The sequence below is a fragment of the Schistocerca americana genome, chromosome 1 (genome assembly GCF_021461395.2).
Source record: "Schistocerca americana isolate TAMUIC-IGC-003095 chromosome 1, iqSchAmer2.1, whole genome shotgun sequence".
NCBI lineage: Eukaryota > Metazoa > Arthropoda > Insecta > Orthoptera > Acrididae > Schistocerca > Schistocerca americana.
The window spans coordinates 794,428,400-794,444,637 of NC_060119.1; the positions used below are offsets into that span (position 1 = coordinate 794,428,400).

The window sequence follows — 16,238 nt, forward strand, 5'->3', positions numbered from 1 at the left end:
CCTGCGTTGCCTGTGGTGGTAGTGGAGCACAATTCTTTGTTGATGGCATTAATCTGCCTATCTTGGATTGGTTCGGTCGAACCTATGCACACACCTTTGATGATAAGCTGTGCTTTCTCATGACAATTAGTGATCTAGGGTTTTCCTGGACCACCTAAAATGTTTATCATCATTGCTGGTATGTGATTTTTTATGAGCCTCAGTAGCTTTTGGCAACTGACAAAATCTTCACAGTTTAACTGAACATCTGGACTGGCAACCGCAACTGATCTCGTTGATAATGGTGGAACAACAAAGTCTTCAATGGCACACAATTGCACAGACCAGTGTTTGTTATATATGGTACAGCTTCATCACTCTGGAGCTCTTTATCTTCCAGACTACACGACTAGTCACGAATGCAACAAGTCCTGCCTGAGAATAACCTTATGACTACATTATGAGAAAATGACAAATTCAAAGGGCAGCGTTCTGTCATACATAGTTATTCTTACAATACATGTTCCTGTTGACTGAAAGTACTTCCCATTTGCATCTTTCAGCACAACCACTTTTATATAACTTAACACAGTCTTCTTTAGCTGGTGATGATAAGCATTTGACATTACAGAAAAGCAAGTCTGAGTCGACTAATGTCGGGATAGGTTAGCTGTCAATGACCATGTCACTGAGATTTCATGACATCTTAGTGACTCATCCAAGGAGGAATTTCATCTGTGGTGACCTCACATTGACAGATCATCACCTCACTTAGTTTTCTTGAATTCAGTAGTAGAGCAAGCTACTGGTACCTTTGTGGAGGAATGGCTGTGGTGTGTTGGGGAGTGATCTCATCCATGGTATGGTGATAGGCTTTGTCTCACAGGTTGACTGTAATTGTCTGTGCTTGACTGCGTTACTGGAACTGCTGTGATTGTTTGCATCTGGCAGCATAGTAGTTCCCAAAAACCCTCTTCTTTCTCTGCAATCGTATACAATGTGTCCAGGGCATCCATAGTAGAAACATACTGGTGTGCCGTAGCATCGCCTTTGCTATGCAAACCATTGAAAGTTTTACCTCCCATCAGCTCACCACAATAACACAGTGCAGAAAATGTGTTTCCTAAGAATATTGTTGCATTACTGATCGCAATTCTTGTAACTTCTATAATCCAGCATGCAGGTACATTGTACCTTACAAAAGGTGTGAATTTTACAGACTTTTAGTACGTTGTATGTAGAGGTGTGTAGTGTAAAATTCTAGATTGCAACCTCAAGAACCCTGTGCTAACTTGAGGAGAGCCAAAAAAACTGGGAAAGTATGACACACTCATTTTTATGTGTAATTTTTTTCCCTTACACCCTACAACAAAACGCACCCTTTCTTGTACAGTGTAAAATTTTCCTGAATTTGCACTGATTGAACGTAATTTTACACCTCATACTTACCAAGAAAAAGAGCTTCAGAGAAATGGCAAAATTCTCAAATTAACAAAAAGAACTACAAAAAGGAAAGGTTAGTGGTTTATAATTCTAACTGTATAATTTTTTTACAGGTTTAATGGTAGTTGCATCCAACAGTCAAAGCTCAACATCCAGAACCCCCACTCTCTACCCTCAATGAGGTATAGGTATGTAACTACATAGACAACCAATTTCTGAATTATACAAAAAAAATCCCCATTATATCTAATAAAATGTCATTTCTTAATAGCTAAACGTATATTTAAAGAATGAAAGTTACTATAAGAGAAAAAAACATTTAACAGGATACAGAATTGCACAACAAAATTAATGCCTTAACCTCCTTAGCCCATATTGCAAGTCAAATAGGATATCAACTTCTTCTTCCTCCTCAGCAATGGCAATGGCAGTTATGGTTTTGCTATTGCTGTAATCCCCTTTCAGCATCCTCCTCGTCTATGTTCAACTGGGGAAAGGCCACAACAAGGTTTGAAAATGACAGAGCACCAGAGCCATAATGTTTTGCAGCTGCAGGCCCTGTGCTACATCCCTTCACACATTTGCAAAAATCATTTTCACAATGAATCGGCAGCTACATTTTTCATTGTTACAGGAATCGGCCCTCCTCTTTTTGCGTTCAGCCAAAACTGATGGTATCTTTTTGTTTACCCAGCCATGCATGTGCTTTTAGGTTTGAAAAGAATGGCACTGGGTGACTTGGTGAGTAGGTGGCAATCTCAGAAGTTTGAATTCGAGTTCTGCCACTGATTGACCATTGTGGCTGTTCATGTGTAAACATACAATGTCACAAGAAATCTTTCCCCTGCTTCAGAAATTTGGCAAGCAGTTGTGGTTGTCTACTTGTAAATACCAAGTCAGACGGGAACAGTTTTTCTCACAAATGGCACTAACTTTCTTTCCTTGTTCTAACAGAATTGAAGTAGTATGAAGAGGAAGAATATTCTGTGGATTGAACCTGCATGGTGCTGATGAATACAAAACACTGAGGAAATTATAACATCACATCAGTACCTTTTATTGCCTGCTTAACCACAATGTCCTTTAGCAGTCATTTCAGTCACCAACATCAAAATAGAGCTGCTTCTGTTGGTGTGTTGGATAAAAAGTTTTCTTGTGATACTGTAACAACTGTTGTGGATGAGTTAAAAAACTAAAAAATAAAAAAGGTAACCATCAACTGCTGCATATCTGTACACCCGAAGGTTCATTTCTTCTCGTATCAGAGTTAATGCTGCACGCAGTGCGGACTTTGTGTCCCTGCTGATATGAGCTTCAAAGAAGATATGCACTGGAAAGGGTGCAAGGTCAAATTTGAACAATTTTGTCAGATTACATCAGATTGCCTGGCAATGCGAACTCTTTGGAGGAGTTCAGATCTACAAATTTTCCCCCACCATTTTCTTCATGTAGTTGACGCCAATTCCTCGAGCTAAATGACAATTCACTTCTTCATGACCATTTGCTCCTGTGTTGACACCATTTACTCAGTCTCAAAGAATAACAGATGTTCAAAGAACCATGCACTCAATTTATCAATATAAAGATATCTCTGGTTGCACAAGAGGACATTACATCTAGGTGTCATTCAGACGTTCCTGAATGTACCTCAGGGAACATCTTGCATTTGTTCACAGATGAGCTCATCGAGACAGCACACTATCTGTTATGCTGCTACTATCAGTCAGCCCTCCGAAACTCTTCAATGCTGTCAATAGGACCTGTCCTGTTGTCATGCATGATCAGACATCTGGTCAGAATTTTCCAAAACAACGAATAATGAATCAATCCTAAGCCATGAATTTGTCAAATTTCTAAGAATCTATTTTGTCTTTTAGGCTGACCTTGTCCTGGCAGTACAGGCACACACTCTCAGCATGTTGTTGTTGTGGTCTTCAGTCCTGAGACTGGTTTGATGCAGCTCTCCATGCTACTCCATCCTGTGCAAGCTTCTTCATCTCCCAGTAACTACTGCAACCTGCATCCTTCTGAATCTGCTTAGTGTATTCATCTCTTGGTCTCCATCTACGATTTTTACCCTCCACGCTGCCCTCCAATACTAAATTGGTGATCCCTTGATGCCTCAGAACATGTCCTACCAACCGATCCCTTCTTCTAGTCAAGTTGTGCCACAAACTCCTCTTCTCCCCAATCCTATTCAATACCTCCTCATTAGTTATGTGATCTACCCATCTAATCTTCAGCATTCTTCTGTAGCACCACATTTCAAAAGCTTCTATTCTCTTCTTGTCCAAACTATTTATCGTCCATGTGTCACTTCCATACATGGCTACACTCCATACAAATACTTTCAGAAACGACTTCCTGACACTTAAATCTATACTCGATGTTAACAAATTTCTCTTCTTCAGAAACGCTTTCCTTGCCACTGCCAGTCTACATTTTATATCCTCTCTACTTCGACCATCATCAGTTATTTTGCTCCCCAAATAGCAAAACTCCTTTACTACTTTAAATGTCTCATTTCCTAATCTAATTCCCTCAGCATCACCCGACTTAATTCGACTACATTCCAGTATCCTCGTTTTGATTTTGTTGATGTTCATCTTATATACTCCCTTCAAGACACTATCCATTCCGTTCAACTGCTCTTCCAAGTCCTTTGCTGTCTCTGACAGAATTACAATGTCATCGGCGAACCTCAAAGTTTTTATTTCTTCTCCATGGACTTTAATACCTACTCCGAATTTTTCTTTTGTTTCCTTTACTGCTTGCTCAATATACAGACTGAATAACATCGGGGACAGGCTACAACCCTGTCTCACTCCCTTCCCAACCACTGCTTCCCTTTCGTGTCCCTCGACTCTTATAACTGCCATGTGGTTTCTGTACAAATTGTAAATAGCCATTCGCTCCCTGTATTTTACCCCTGCCACCTTCAGAATTTGAAAGAGTATTCCAGTCAACATTGTCAAAAGCTTTCTCTAAGTCTACAAATGCTAAAAACGTAGGTTTGCCTTTTCTTAATCTCTCTTCTAAGATAAGTCGTAAGGTTAGTATTGCCTCACGTGTTCCAATATTTCTACGGAATCCAAACTGATCTTCGTGAGGTCGGCTTCTACCAGTTTTTCCATTCGTCTGTAAAGAATTCGCATTAGTATTTTGCAGCTGTGACTTACTAAACTGATAGTTCGGTAATTTTCACATCTGTCAGCACCTGCTTTCTTTGGGATTGGAATTATTATATTCTTCTTGAAGTCTGAGGGTATTTCGCACGTCTCATACATCTTGCTCACCAGGTGGTAGAGTTTTGTCAGGACTGGCTCTCCCAAGGCCGTCAGTAGTTCTAATGGAATGTTGCCTACTCCCGGGGCCTTGTTTTGACTTAGGTCTTTCAGTGCTCTGTCAAACTCTTCACACAGTATCATATCTCCCATTTCATCTTCATCTACACCCTCTTCCATTTCCATAATATTGTCCTCAAGTACATCACCCTTGTGTAGACCCTCTATATACTACTTCCACCTTTCTGCTTTCCCTTCTTTGCTTAGAACTGGGTTTCCATCTGAGCTCTTGATATTCATGCAAGTGGTTCTCCTTTCTCCAAAGGTCTCTTTAATTTTCCTGTAGGCAGTATCTATCTTACCCCTGGTGAGACAAGCCTCTACACCCTTACATTTGTCCTCTAGCCATCCCTGCTTAGCCATTTTGCACTTCCTGTCGATCTCATTTTTGAGACGTTTGTATTCCTTTTTGCCTGCTTCATTTACTGCATTTTTATATTTTCTCCTTTCATTAATTAAATTCAATATTTCTTCTGTCACCCAAGGATTTCTACTAGCCCTCGTCTTTTTACCTACTTGATCCTCTGCTGCCTTCACTACTTCATCCCTCAGAGCTACCCATTATTCTTCTACTGTATTTCTTTCTCCCATTCTTGTCAATCGTTCCCTAATGCTCTCCCTGAAACTCTGTACAATCTCTGGTTTAGTCAGTTTATCCAGGTCCCATCTCCTTAAATTCCCACTTTTTTGCAGTTTCTTCAGTTTTAATCTACAGTTCATAACCAATAGATTGTGGTCAGAGTCCATATCTGCCCCAGGAAATGTCTTACAATTTAAAACCTGGTTCCTAAATCTCTGTCTTACCATTATATAATCTATCCGAAACCTGTCAGTATCTCCAGGCTTCTTCCATGTATACAACCTTCTTTTATGATTCTTGAACCAGGTGTTAGCTATGATTAAGTTGTGCTCTGTGCAAAATTCTATCAGGCGGCTTCCTCTTTCATTTCTTCCCCCCCAATCCATATTCACCTACTACGTTTCCTTCTCTCCCTTTTCCTACTACCAAATCCAGTCACCCATGACCATTAAATTTTCATCTCCCTTCACTATCTGAATAATTTCTTTTATCTCATCATACATTTCTTCCATTTCTTCGTCATCTGCAGAGCTAGTTGGCATGTAAACTTGTACTACTGTGGTAGGCGTGGGCTTCGTGTCTATCTTGGCCACAATAATGCGTTCACTATGCTGTTTGTAGTAGCTTACCCGCACTCCTATTTTTGTATTCATTATTAAACCTACTCCTGCATTACCCCTATTTGATTTTGTATTTACAACGCTGTATTCGCCTGACCAAAAGTCTTGTTCCTCCTGCCACCGAACTTCACTAATTCCCACTATATCTAACTTTAACCTATCCATTTCCCTTTTTAAATTTTCTAACCTACCTGCCCGATTAAGGGATCTGACATTCCGCGCTTTGATCCATATAACGCCAGTTTTTTTTCTCCTGATAACGACGTCCTCCTGAGTAGTCCCCGCCCGGAGATCCGAATGGGGGACTATTTTACCTCCGGAATATTTTACCCAAGAGGACGCCATCATCATTTAACCATACAGTAAAGCTGCATGCCCTCAGGAAAAATTACGTCCATAAATTCCCCTTGCTTTCAGCTGTTCACAGTACCAGCATAGCAAGGCCGTTTTGGTTATGTTACAAGGCCAGATCAGTCAACCATCCAGACTGTTGCCCCTGCAACTACTGAAAAGGCTGCTGCCCCTCTTCAGGAACCACATGTTTGTCAGGCCTCTCAACAGATACCCCTCCATTGTGGTTGCACCTAAAGTACGGATATCTGTATCACGGAGGCACGCAAGCCTCCCCACCAATGGCAAGGTCCATGGTTCATGGGGGGCGACTCTCAGCATAAATAATCTGCATCGAAGGAAACAGGGAATTGTTTTTACAAAATACTCAATATGGAGAGGCAAGTCACCCCTCTGTTCAGCTTTATAGCATTTTTGGTAGGGCACACACGCAGAAGTATCAAGTCCATGGCCTAGCAATAGGACCGCAGTAGTTTGTGAAGAAGCCTCATTTTCGATGATGGTTCAAGCAGTGATGGGAGATGGTGGTGGATCGTTGGAGAGTACCAACTACTTTGGGTGTGCAAAGAACACCAGCCCACTGAGTCACCAAAATGTCATATAAAAGCAGAAATGAAAATCTCATTGCTTGGTGGAGCCTTTAAGGTTGATAAACATTGACTGTTCAGGCAACTCCATTTTGCTTCTAAAAATGTTGCAAAATTAGTTATAATGCTAACTATGCGCTTTTTGCTTTTTTAATAATCTGAGAAATTTTATCTTTCTTTCAAGCTCTGTGTCTTGTTTAGTATCTGGTGCAAAAAGACTTCTCCCATGAAAATTTTGGAAATTTAAATCTGCACCAGAAATGCATGACTGCTTTTTGTCATGGAATTCATTGGGTGAAAGTTCTAAAATTCTGACCATTTGTAAGATACCACCCACCACTATCCACCTTTTTAAGCACCTGCTGATTAGACTATTGGTATTCTGTTTCAATTCACAAATGTTAAGTTATATTCATTGGATATAAGCTGCATAGCTTCCACGTCTATTAATACACTGTTTTTAGGTATAGTTGTTATCTTGTAAAGTAATATGTGGTGACCTAATAGCTTCAACTAACCCAAAAGGATAAAACATTCGGTCAGTTGCCACTACAATCATGTGCAATAAAACCATCTCTGATTCTGGTGCACGAAGATTTGCAAACTGAACTAGAGGAAAGAGGAACCCTTAGCCTATGCAACAACCCAATCACCTAGAGGAATATACATTTGACTGTGTCTTGAAAATGAAGGGATCTGAAAGGGTTGTAAAATATGAAAGACTTTTCCACAAGAAATTTACATTATTCTGCTGTAAAGTAGCTACACAACAGATTTGTAACTATGTTCAGCAACTTTATGGGAGCAAGCACAGTGACTGAAGTAGAAAGTTATGACAAAAAGTTGCGAAATCAGTCAAGGTGACTCATCCCAGGGAAATTGTAGAATATAATCAATTCATGGGAGTTGTAGGTTGATTCAGTGACAGCCTTGTACATAATCGTGTTCAAAAATATTACATACACTTGATCTGATAATAGTGAATGCTTGATGTCTTGACAGAGTAGCAAGTGGAATGCATCAGAAAAGCACATTCACCTTAGCTGAGTTAAAGAAAGCCATATGTAGGGGCTTATTGTTCCACAGAAAAATCAAGCAGCAAAGCAAAGATGATCTAGTAGTAGTTCTATTGAGAGCTCCTTTAATTCAAATGAGAAAAAAAAGGACCAGCTGCTGTAATGGCCAAAAAAGACATGCGACTGGATGGCACAGGACATTTGTCTACTATGGATATGAAAAGATGGTACAAGGTTCTATCATGCTACTCGCTAGTCAGAATGAAGTTTGTAAAAAGCAAAGTGAATTTATGTTTCATTGCAAATAAGAACTGCTCTTGAACCTCATATCATCATTCATGTTGGAATTTCAAAAGTACAACTAAAACATTGTGAAAAACTTTAGATTTAAAAAAATTCCTTACACAAAACTTTTCAGTGGCATATGGGGTCTGCTCAAAAAATTCCAAACTTGTCCACAAAATTTTTCTATGCTTACCTTTTACTTGTTGTGCATGGTCTCCACTGAGATACTCTCCTCAACTTGGTACACTGCTCGCAATGCAGTTTCCACTTCCAGAAGCAGTCTTGGTATACCCTTTACTGGATTGTGTGAAGTGCCATCTGCAAATTTTCTTTTATCTCATCTATCGGTGAAAATCTTTGTCCTTTCAACAGAGTTTTCAACTTTGGAAATAAAATGAAGTCCACAGGAGTCAGGTCTGGAGAGTACGGAGGATGAGCAAGCACAGTGATTTTGTTTTTTTGTGGAATAGTCATGGACCAACAGGGATGAATGTGCAGGTGCATTATCATGATGCAAGAGCCATGAATTGTTTCGCCACATTTCATTTCAGGTTGTTATCTTCTCACATTTTATTGCAGGTGTCACATGCCCTGATAGTACCATCGATTAACAGTTTGTCCCTGTGGCACAAAGTGATACTTCAAAGCCAAAGAAAACTATCAAAACTAGACATGATTGTCTTATTGGGATTGCCACAATCGTTCTTTAAATAAAAATATGGCATTTCAGTCTTTGATCGCTATTTTTTATTTTTTGCAACTCTGAGATCGCTCTGAGATTGCCACTAAAGGAAGAAGAGTTGCAGAAAGAACTAGGTATTATTAAGCAAGTAGCAGCAGCTAATGGATACAGGACACATAGACTAAGACATAAACCAGCAACGGAAAAATATATATAACAGTTCTGGAGCACACAAGATCAAATGTGCTCAATGTGACAGTTATTATATAGAACAGACAGGGCAGAATTTTGAAATTCGATACAGGGAACATTGCAGTCATAGCAATCGGACAGCATTTGGAGCTCATGTAAAAGATAGTAAACATGAAGTGAGTAATATAAATGAACAAATGGAGGCGCTACATAAAGCTCCAAAAAGTCTCTATCTTAACATGCTCAAAGAGATTGAAGTATATGCTCATCAAAGAAAAAACCCAGACTTACTACTTGATGAGCAAAGTGATTTTATTCACAAGAGTTATTATGAGATTTTTAAAGACCTGTTTTAGGCTTACTCTTGAATGCAACAGCACGCTCCGGTAAGAACAAGCTGCAGCAGAGCGGCCCCCAACGTACTGGTGGTGAGGTGAATTGGGCGCGGCGGAAGAGGACTTGGCGGGGTGTTATATACATTCCTCTCCACAACCAATCAATACAAAGAAAATGAAACGCACATTTTGGTCCCTGGTCCACTCAAAAAAGATTATTCGTATGTTATTACTATACAAATTGTTTTATTAAAAAGTATTTTCGCCATTAATATGTACGGTGAAAAAATAACATATGCACAACTCTTATAGGTAGATAGCACTTTTTACTGTTACCAATCAGGTTTCTCCAAAACGGCGATATAAAGTTTTAACAGATTAATATTTACTTTAGTTATGGCAGTGAACCGATAGTTCTGTACTGACAAGTTACTCTGTAAATGCAATATATGGTATGTTGGCATTTAATACATTCCAAAATTTCTTTTGTAAACTAAGATATTTCTATCAATAACTGTATCTCTCTTGTTAATTATATTTTTAACTTTGTCTAATAGATCTGAAGATGGGCAGCTAGCCTGAAACCAGTCATTGAAAGTAAAAAATAGCGATCAAAGACTGAAATGCCGTATTTTTATTTAATGAAAACTATCACCATGGTTTTGACATTGATCTGACCTGACAAGCTTTTTTTGGTCTTGGAGAACCTTTCCTGCCCCAATGTGAAGATTGAACCTTGGTCAACATCATAACTGTAGACCCATGTCTCATCACCAGTTGTGATTCTCTTACGGAACATCTCATTCTCATTTGTAAGATCAAGGTTTTTCTGCTCTTTGCTCATGAGCTCTGGGACGAACTTGGTGGCGACATAATGCATTCCAGGATGCTGTGTCAGGATTTCATGACATGATCCAACTGAAATGTTACATTCTTCTGCAATCATTTGGACAGTCAGTCTTCGATTGGTACGCACAATTTCACTGACATTCCTGACATGAGTGTCGTCAGTAGAGATCAAAGGGCGTCCTGAATTAGGGTCATCCTTAACTTCCATCTGGCCATTTTTAAACCATGTGAATCATTTGTAGCACTGAATATGGCTTAAATACTCTTCACCGTAGGCTTCCTGCATCATTTGGTGTGTATCTGTAAAAGTTTTCTCGAGTTTCACACAAAACTTAAATCATAAGCATTGCTTTCTCTAACTCTGCCATCCCGGAATTCGCAAACTATGCGACAACATTCTACTCAATACAGCACTGAACAATAACTAACAGGCATACAACGATGACACTTCCACCAGTTAGACATTAAGCACAGGTGTGTGCAGGGATGCCAACTACATTTCACTTCAACACACCATTGGCGAGAAATAATGAATGTTCCAGAATTTTTTGAACAGACCTTATACTTAGAAGCATATTTATATCTTTCATAAAACTGGTTGCACATAGAAGTAAATAAAAACATCGAGTGTCTTCCAGGAAGTATTACACTGTCCATGTGGTATTGCCACATAGGAACAAAGCTAAATTTTAAACAGAACAAAATTTGCGTAAGTTTAAAGTGTTACATAGTAATTTACACATCAGAATCTACCCAACTATTTTTTATTGAAACTGGTTTCCTAAACAAAAGGGTTAAAATGCATTAACTTCTATCAATTTTCTACTTCTAGAATGTATGTTAGAACTTACCAGTAGCATCAACAAAGCCAGCCAATATCCGACCAACACGTCCCAGTGAAGTCATGCTTTGTAGGCTCAAAGCATCATGCTCTATAATACGAAAAGGATGAAGAGTTTTGGGGGGAACAGCAAAAACTCCTTCAATTGATGATGTCTGGCTGTCTGGTGGAGAAGTATTGCTCGGCCCAATATCTTCATCTTCAGTTTGCATTCTCTGGCGGAGTTCTCTAAAGCGTTTTCGTCCTTGGTGGCTTTCAAGCACTTTCCTTTCAACATCCTGATAAAATATGCAAATAAAAGGCAATAGTTACTGTACCTAACATTAGAGTCAGTAACAATTACTTCATTATTGATTTTAACCTTGAAATAATACATAGGAATTCTTACTGGAACTACTCTTAGGTATTAAGTGTCAGGCATTAGCTTCTCAAGTAATATGTACAGAAACTAACATTAAACAATGCATATAGTTAATTAGTCATTAAAGGTTTCTATCTATCAAAAATTTTATATGGTTCCAGAAAAAACACAAACTGACCACAGGACTTTGCCTAGATCAGCTTTCCACCACAGGAACAAAAAAAATCTGACCTGCCATAGCCCGGCAAAGTAGCCCGGCAAAGTAGCCCGGCAAAGTAGCTTACCAAAGTAGCTTACCAAAGTAGCTTACCAAAGTAGCTTACCAAAGTAGCTTACCAAAGTAGCTTACCAAAGTAGTTGTTTTCTCAGACACAGTAGTAAGTGGACAATGTTTTAAAATTAACCCTCTTTGTCGATAAATGTGGTTGCCTATCTGCTACCCTACCAGCTGTCCTCTTTCATTTCTGCTACTGGGCACGCATTTCCCCACCAGTGACTCACGCATGGGCACAGGCACGGGGACGGAGGGACGGATAATGATGTTCTCACCAGCTCAGCTCAGTCACTCAGTCAAACTCTCTCTGTGCTGTCAGAGCAGGTCACGTTTAAAATACCAAAAGAAAACTCAAAACTTTAACAAAACTAAGCTTTAAGATAGCAGAAGCTATTGCCCAAGAAGGAAAATTTTGTCTGATGGGGAATTCGTCAAATAATTTTGGGAAATATTTGCATCAGCAGCAGTTCAAGAACAAACATCATCAGTGAAAACTACAAGCTTCTCACATCAAACCACAGCATAATCATTTGACAACATGGTAAATGAAATTGAAATTGCACTCAAAGCACAATTAAAGGACTATGTATTTTAAAGTTCAGCACTTGATGAAAGTGTTGATGTTTCTGATACAGTCCAGCTGGCAGTCAGTCTTGAATCCTGCTGAAGGAATGATCACCTGTCCACTCACAGAACGAATAGACAAGGCAGATGGCTAGCCTCCATATCGGCCCTCCACGTCAAGTGACTAGAATGCTACACCAAATGCCACTCACCCTGCGGCGAGGGCAGATGCACAACATCAGGTACAATGGAAGGTGCCTCGGCAGCAGAACTCGTGGGTGAAACAAAGGACAACTGAGAATGCAGAGAGAGATGACTGGAGTAATGTAAACATGCCTGATGCTACACAACTCCTCCCATTAGTACTGTGGGCATGAAGGTGATATAGTTCTATGTAGTCAACCCTCAACACCCACTCCCATGTACGTAATTTAATGAAGAATTTAGAACCATGACTTCTATGATTAACATATCTTATCTCAAGGATCACATCAGCAACTATTTGGCATGGTTAGAATATTATCCAAGATACAAAACTACCTGTATGTGAACAAAGCTGCATATCAAAACAGAGCTTTAATGCAGATTCTCTGAGATCAGGAAAACGGAGGAAAAGTACTGACAGACTGAAGCTGTGGACCCTAAGGTGTGCCTGGGTGCTTAGTTGGTGAGAGTACTGCCTGAAAAAGTCAAGGGTCTGGCTTGGAGTTCCAGTGCAACACAACAGTTTTAGTCAGTCTGCTGTAATGTTCCGACAGTGTACACTCTGTTGAAGACAGAAAGATTTATTCTGCGCCGCTCATGAATCTACATTAATGTGATGAAGTCAGCATTTGTGAAAATTTACAATACTTCTAAAGGTATGATGGGGAGAAGAAATCAAAAGAACAAGGTGAAATAGTATATAAAAAAGATGAAGAAAACAGTAGTAAAAATAATGGTTATATTGAATGTGTTCATCCAAAACTCTCACTCATGAGATTGCAGTGTACCAAAACATCCTTGACCCAACACTTAGAAATTGGCCAACGCACTCATGATAATGATTAGCATGACAAAAATGGCACTACGATACTCTCACATCAGAGCCAACCCATGGGCACACACGATGTCTGATGTATCATTCTGCCATCAGAGTTCCCTCAATCATAACCACCTATGATCGTAAGTCATACCTGATGGCTCATCATACCATGACAACAGGAGTACAACTGCTGTCCCTCTCCAAAATATTGGGAGAATATGGCCTCTTCCCAGGTTGTCGTCATGTGGTCATCCAGGTAGTAAAACAACAGTACACTGCTGAGGATTATGTGACACCATTCATCAGTAGTCCATGATTCCTGGTCACAGTACCATTCTGAATGCAGCCACTGTGTCATGGTTTTAACAGCTGCCTATGCACAGCATGATAATTCCCTAGTCCAGCTGTTGCTAGTCTCCAACAGATGGGATGGTGTGGTGTGATACAGAATGCTGCAGTGAGTCAATTCTTGTTCTCAGATGGTAGGCAGAGATGTGAAAGAATTCCAATGCCCTTAGGGCACAATTACTCGCAAACAAGGGCCCACCAAGTCGAATGGATGCAAGGTGTGATACTGTGGACCTTAACCTACATCACCACATAGATGGTTTCAAAAAAATTGATCCCACCATTGGGGACCTCTTCTTGTGAGAACTTGTTATTCTTGAGACCTTTGATGATATCCTGTGTTTCTTCTCTGGTGGGCGGTTGATAATCAGGGTTCCTGGTGGACTGTTGATGGAAGGTAAGTCTGTCTTTAGATTCCTCTGTGTTGAGGAACTCCTAGAAATAGTCATCAAGTATGTGCAGTCCTTTGGTTCAGTTAGAGCTTCCTATCTGGCCCATGGAGAAGTAGGGCAGGAGAGGTGAACTAGATCTTCTGCTTCTTCAGCGTCCTTTGCACAGGTCTCTTGAGCTGTTTCTCTTCTGTCTCTTGCAGCAAGATCCTGAGGTAATTCCTCTTTGCTCTGCAGATGGTGTTGGCTGTAATTTTTCTTTGTATGATGGTTTCATGATTGGATTCATTCTTACACTTGTTCCACATAATGAAACTGTTATGCATTTCTTCTATGGCCTAACTGCACTCTGTAGTCCACCAGAGGTGTCTGTCTTTATTGACTCAGGCAGGGATAGTTTTTTTGGGCAGAATCCAATAAAGCCTTTTGTAGGGAAGACCACCCTTCATTCTGTGTATTCTTTCTTAGAGTACCATGGAAGTCACAATCTTCATCGCACAGTCAAACAGTGTTGACTCTGGGTATCTTACGGCTACCTTGGGGGTTTGGTGTTCTTCTCAAGGGTTGCATGTTAGTCTTGACAAGGGAGAGGTAATGCTCAGAATCTAAGCTTACTCCTCTCAGTTCGATATGAATCTCAAGAGTCAAAGAAACTGAAAGAGGGAGAGGAGAAAATCACAAGAATGATAGAAGGGCAACAAACACTACAACGGACAAAAGCAGAAAACAAAACCACAGAAACGCAAGAAACATGTAGAAGAGATCAAAACAAGAGAGAAGATTTCCATGGCTCGCTGACCATGAGAATAAAAGGGAGAAGTCAGCCACTCTGCAACACATTAAAACCTCCACCCTAAAAGCACTAGGGTGGAGGACACAGAGGGACAAAGGATATGCACTAAAACTTAGATCAAATGATAAAACCCATCCTCACAAATAAAATGTAAATCTAAAGCTGCTGTTGAGGCATTGTTGCCTAACACTAAAGGTAGAGTGCTGGGAAAGTTAAAAGTCTGCTGCAGAGTGGCTAAAAGTGGACAGTCCAGCAAGAGGTGGACGACAGTCATTTGTGAGCTAAAGCGACACCAAGGTGGGTCCTCGCGACGGAGGAGGTAACCATGCATTAGCCATGTATGGCCAATGCGGGGCCAGCAGAGGACAACTGATTCCCTGCAAGAGGACTGCATGGAAGATTTCCACATATTCCTAGTCTCCTTAATGTCACACTGTTTGTTGTGCGTACTGTTATGCCATACTGTCTCCAAAAGCTGAAAAACCCTGCAGCATAAGACAGAATGCAGGTCAGTTTCAGAGATGCCCATCTCCAGAAGCAGTTCCCGTGGGGTTTGGCCAGCCTGTCACCAAGTTTGTTGTCTGGGATTCCGACGTGTCCTGGGGTCCACACAAACACCACTGAACGATGGGACCATTCCAGGGCATAGATGGACTCCTGAATGGACACTACGTCCTGAGCAGATGTGCTCAAGAGCACGAGATATGGCCGCCAGCCCTGCAGAGAGAACACTGCAGCCATCTGGCAAGGAGTGCTGTCCAATATGTCCTCCATGCACATATGCAAAGCCTACGTGACAATCAGCCATCGAGCCGGCAGTGTAAACCACTTCATGGCCCACATACATGTCGAGAATCGAGAGGAAGTGATAGCAGAGAGCAGCACGGTTAACAGAGTCTTTAGGGCCATGCGAAAGGTCCAGTAGAATCTGCGGCCTTGGTGTACACCATGGAGGTGCACATGAATGGGCCTAGTTTTCTGTATGGTAGTTACTGCATCACTAAGTGGACTATGCCTGTCAGTATGGATAAACTGTTTTGCGTCCACTCGTCCACACTTTAACACTTGATCTGCTGCCCAGGGGAAACCAAGCATTAACAGCTTACTCTTGCCACATGTTCCTGGAGGTACTAACCAGCCTGAAAACATACAACTCCTAACAGCTATAATTATTAGTCTGCAAATGTTGTAAATACTGATGTAATGTTGTTCAGTACACTGTCCTCAGTCACCAATAAAGTATCTGCATTTATACCCATTATACCCTGTGTACACACACACACACACACACACACACACACACACACCAGGAAATAACAAGTTGGCGTTATAGATATTTTACGACCAGGAATATAAGAAGAGGTTTCAATACAAGGGAATC

At 40.5% G+C, this 16,238-nt stretch overlaps 1 protein-coding gene across 1 annotated transcript in view; it reads right to left on the reverse strand.

Annotated features, from left to right (window-relative positions):
- Positions 1-16,238, reverse strand: part of LOC124612502 (WD repeat-containing protein 44) — a 151,838-nt gene that overhangs the window by 101,428 nt on the left and 34,172 nt on the right. Inside the window, exon 3 of the mRNA XM_047140747.1 lies at positions 11,115-11,382. Within this exon, the coding sequence (XP_046996703.1) occupies positions 11,115-11,382 (268 nt within the window). The remainder of the gene's footprint in view (positions 1-11,114; positions 11,383-16,238) is intronic.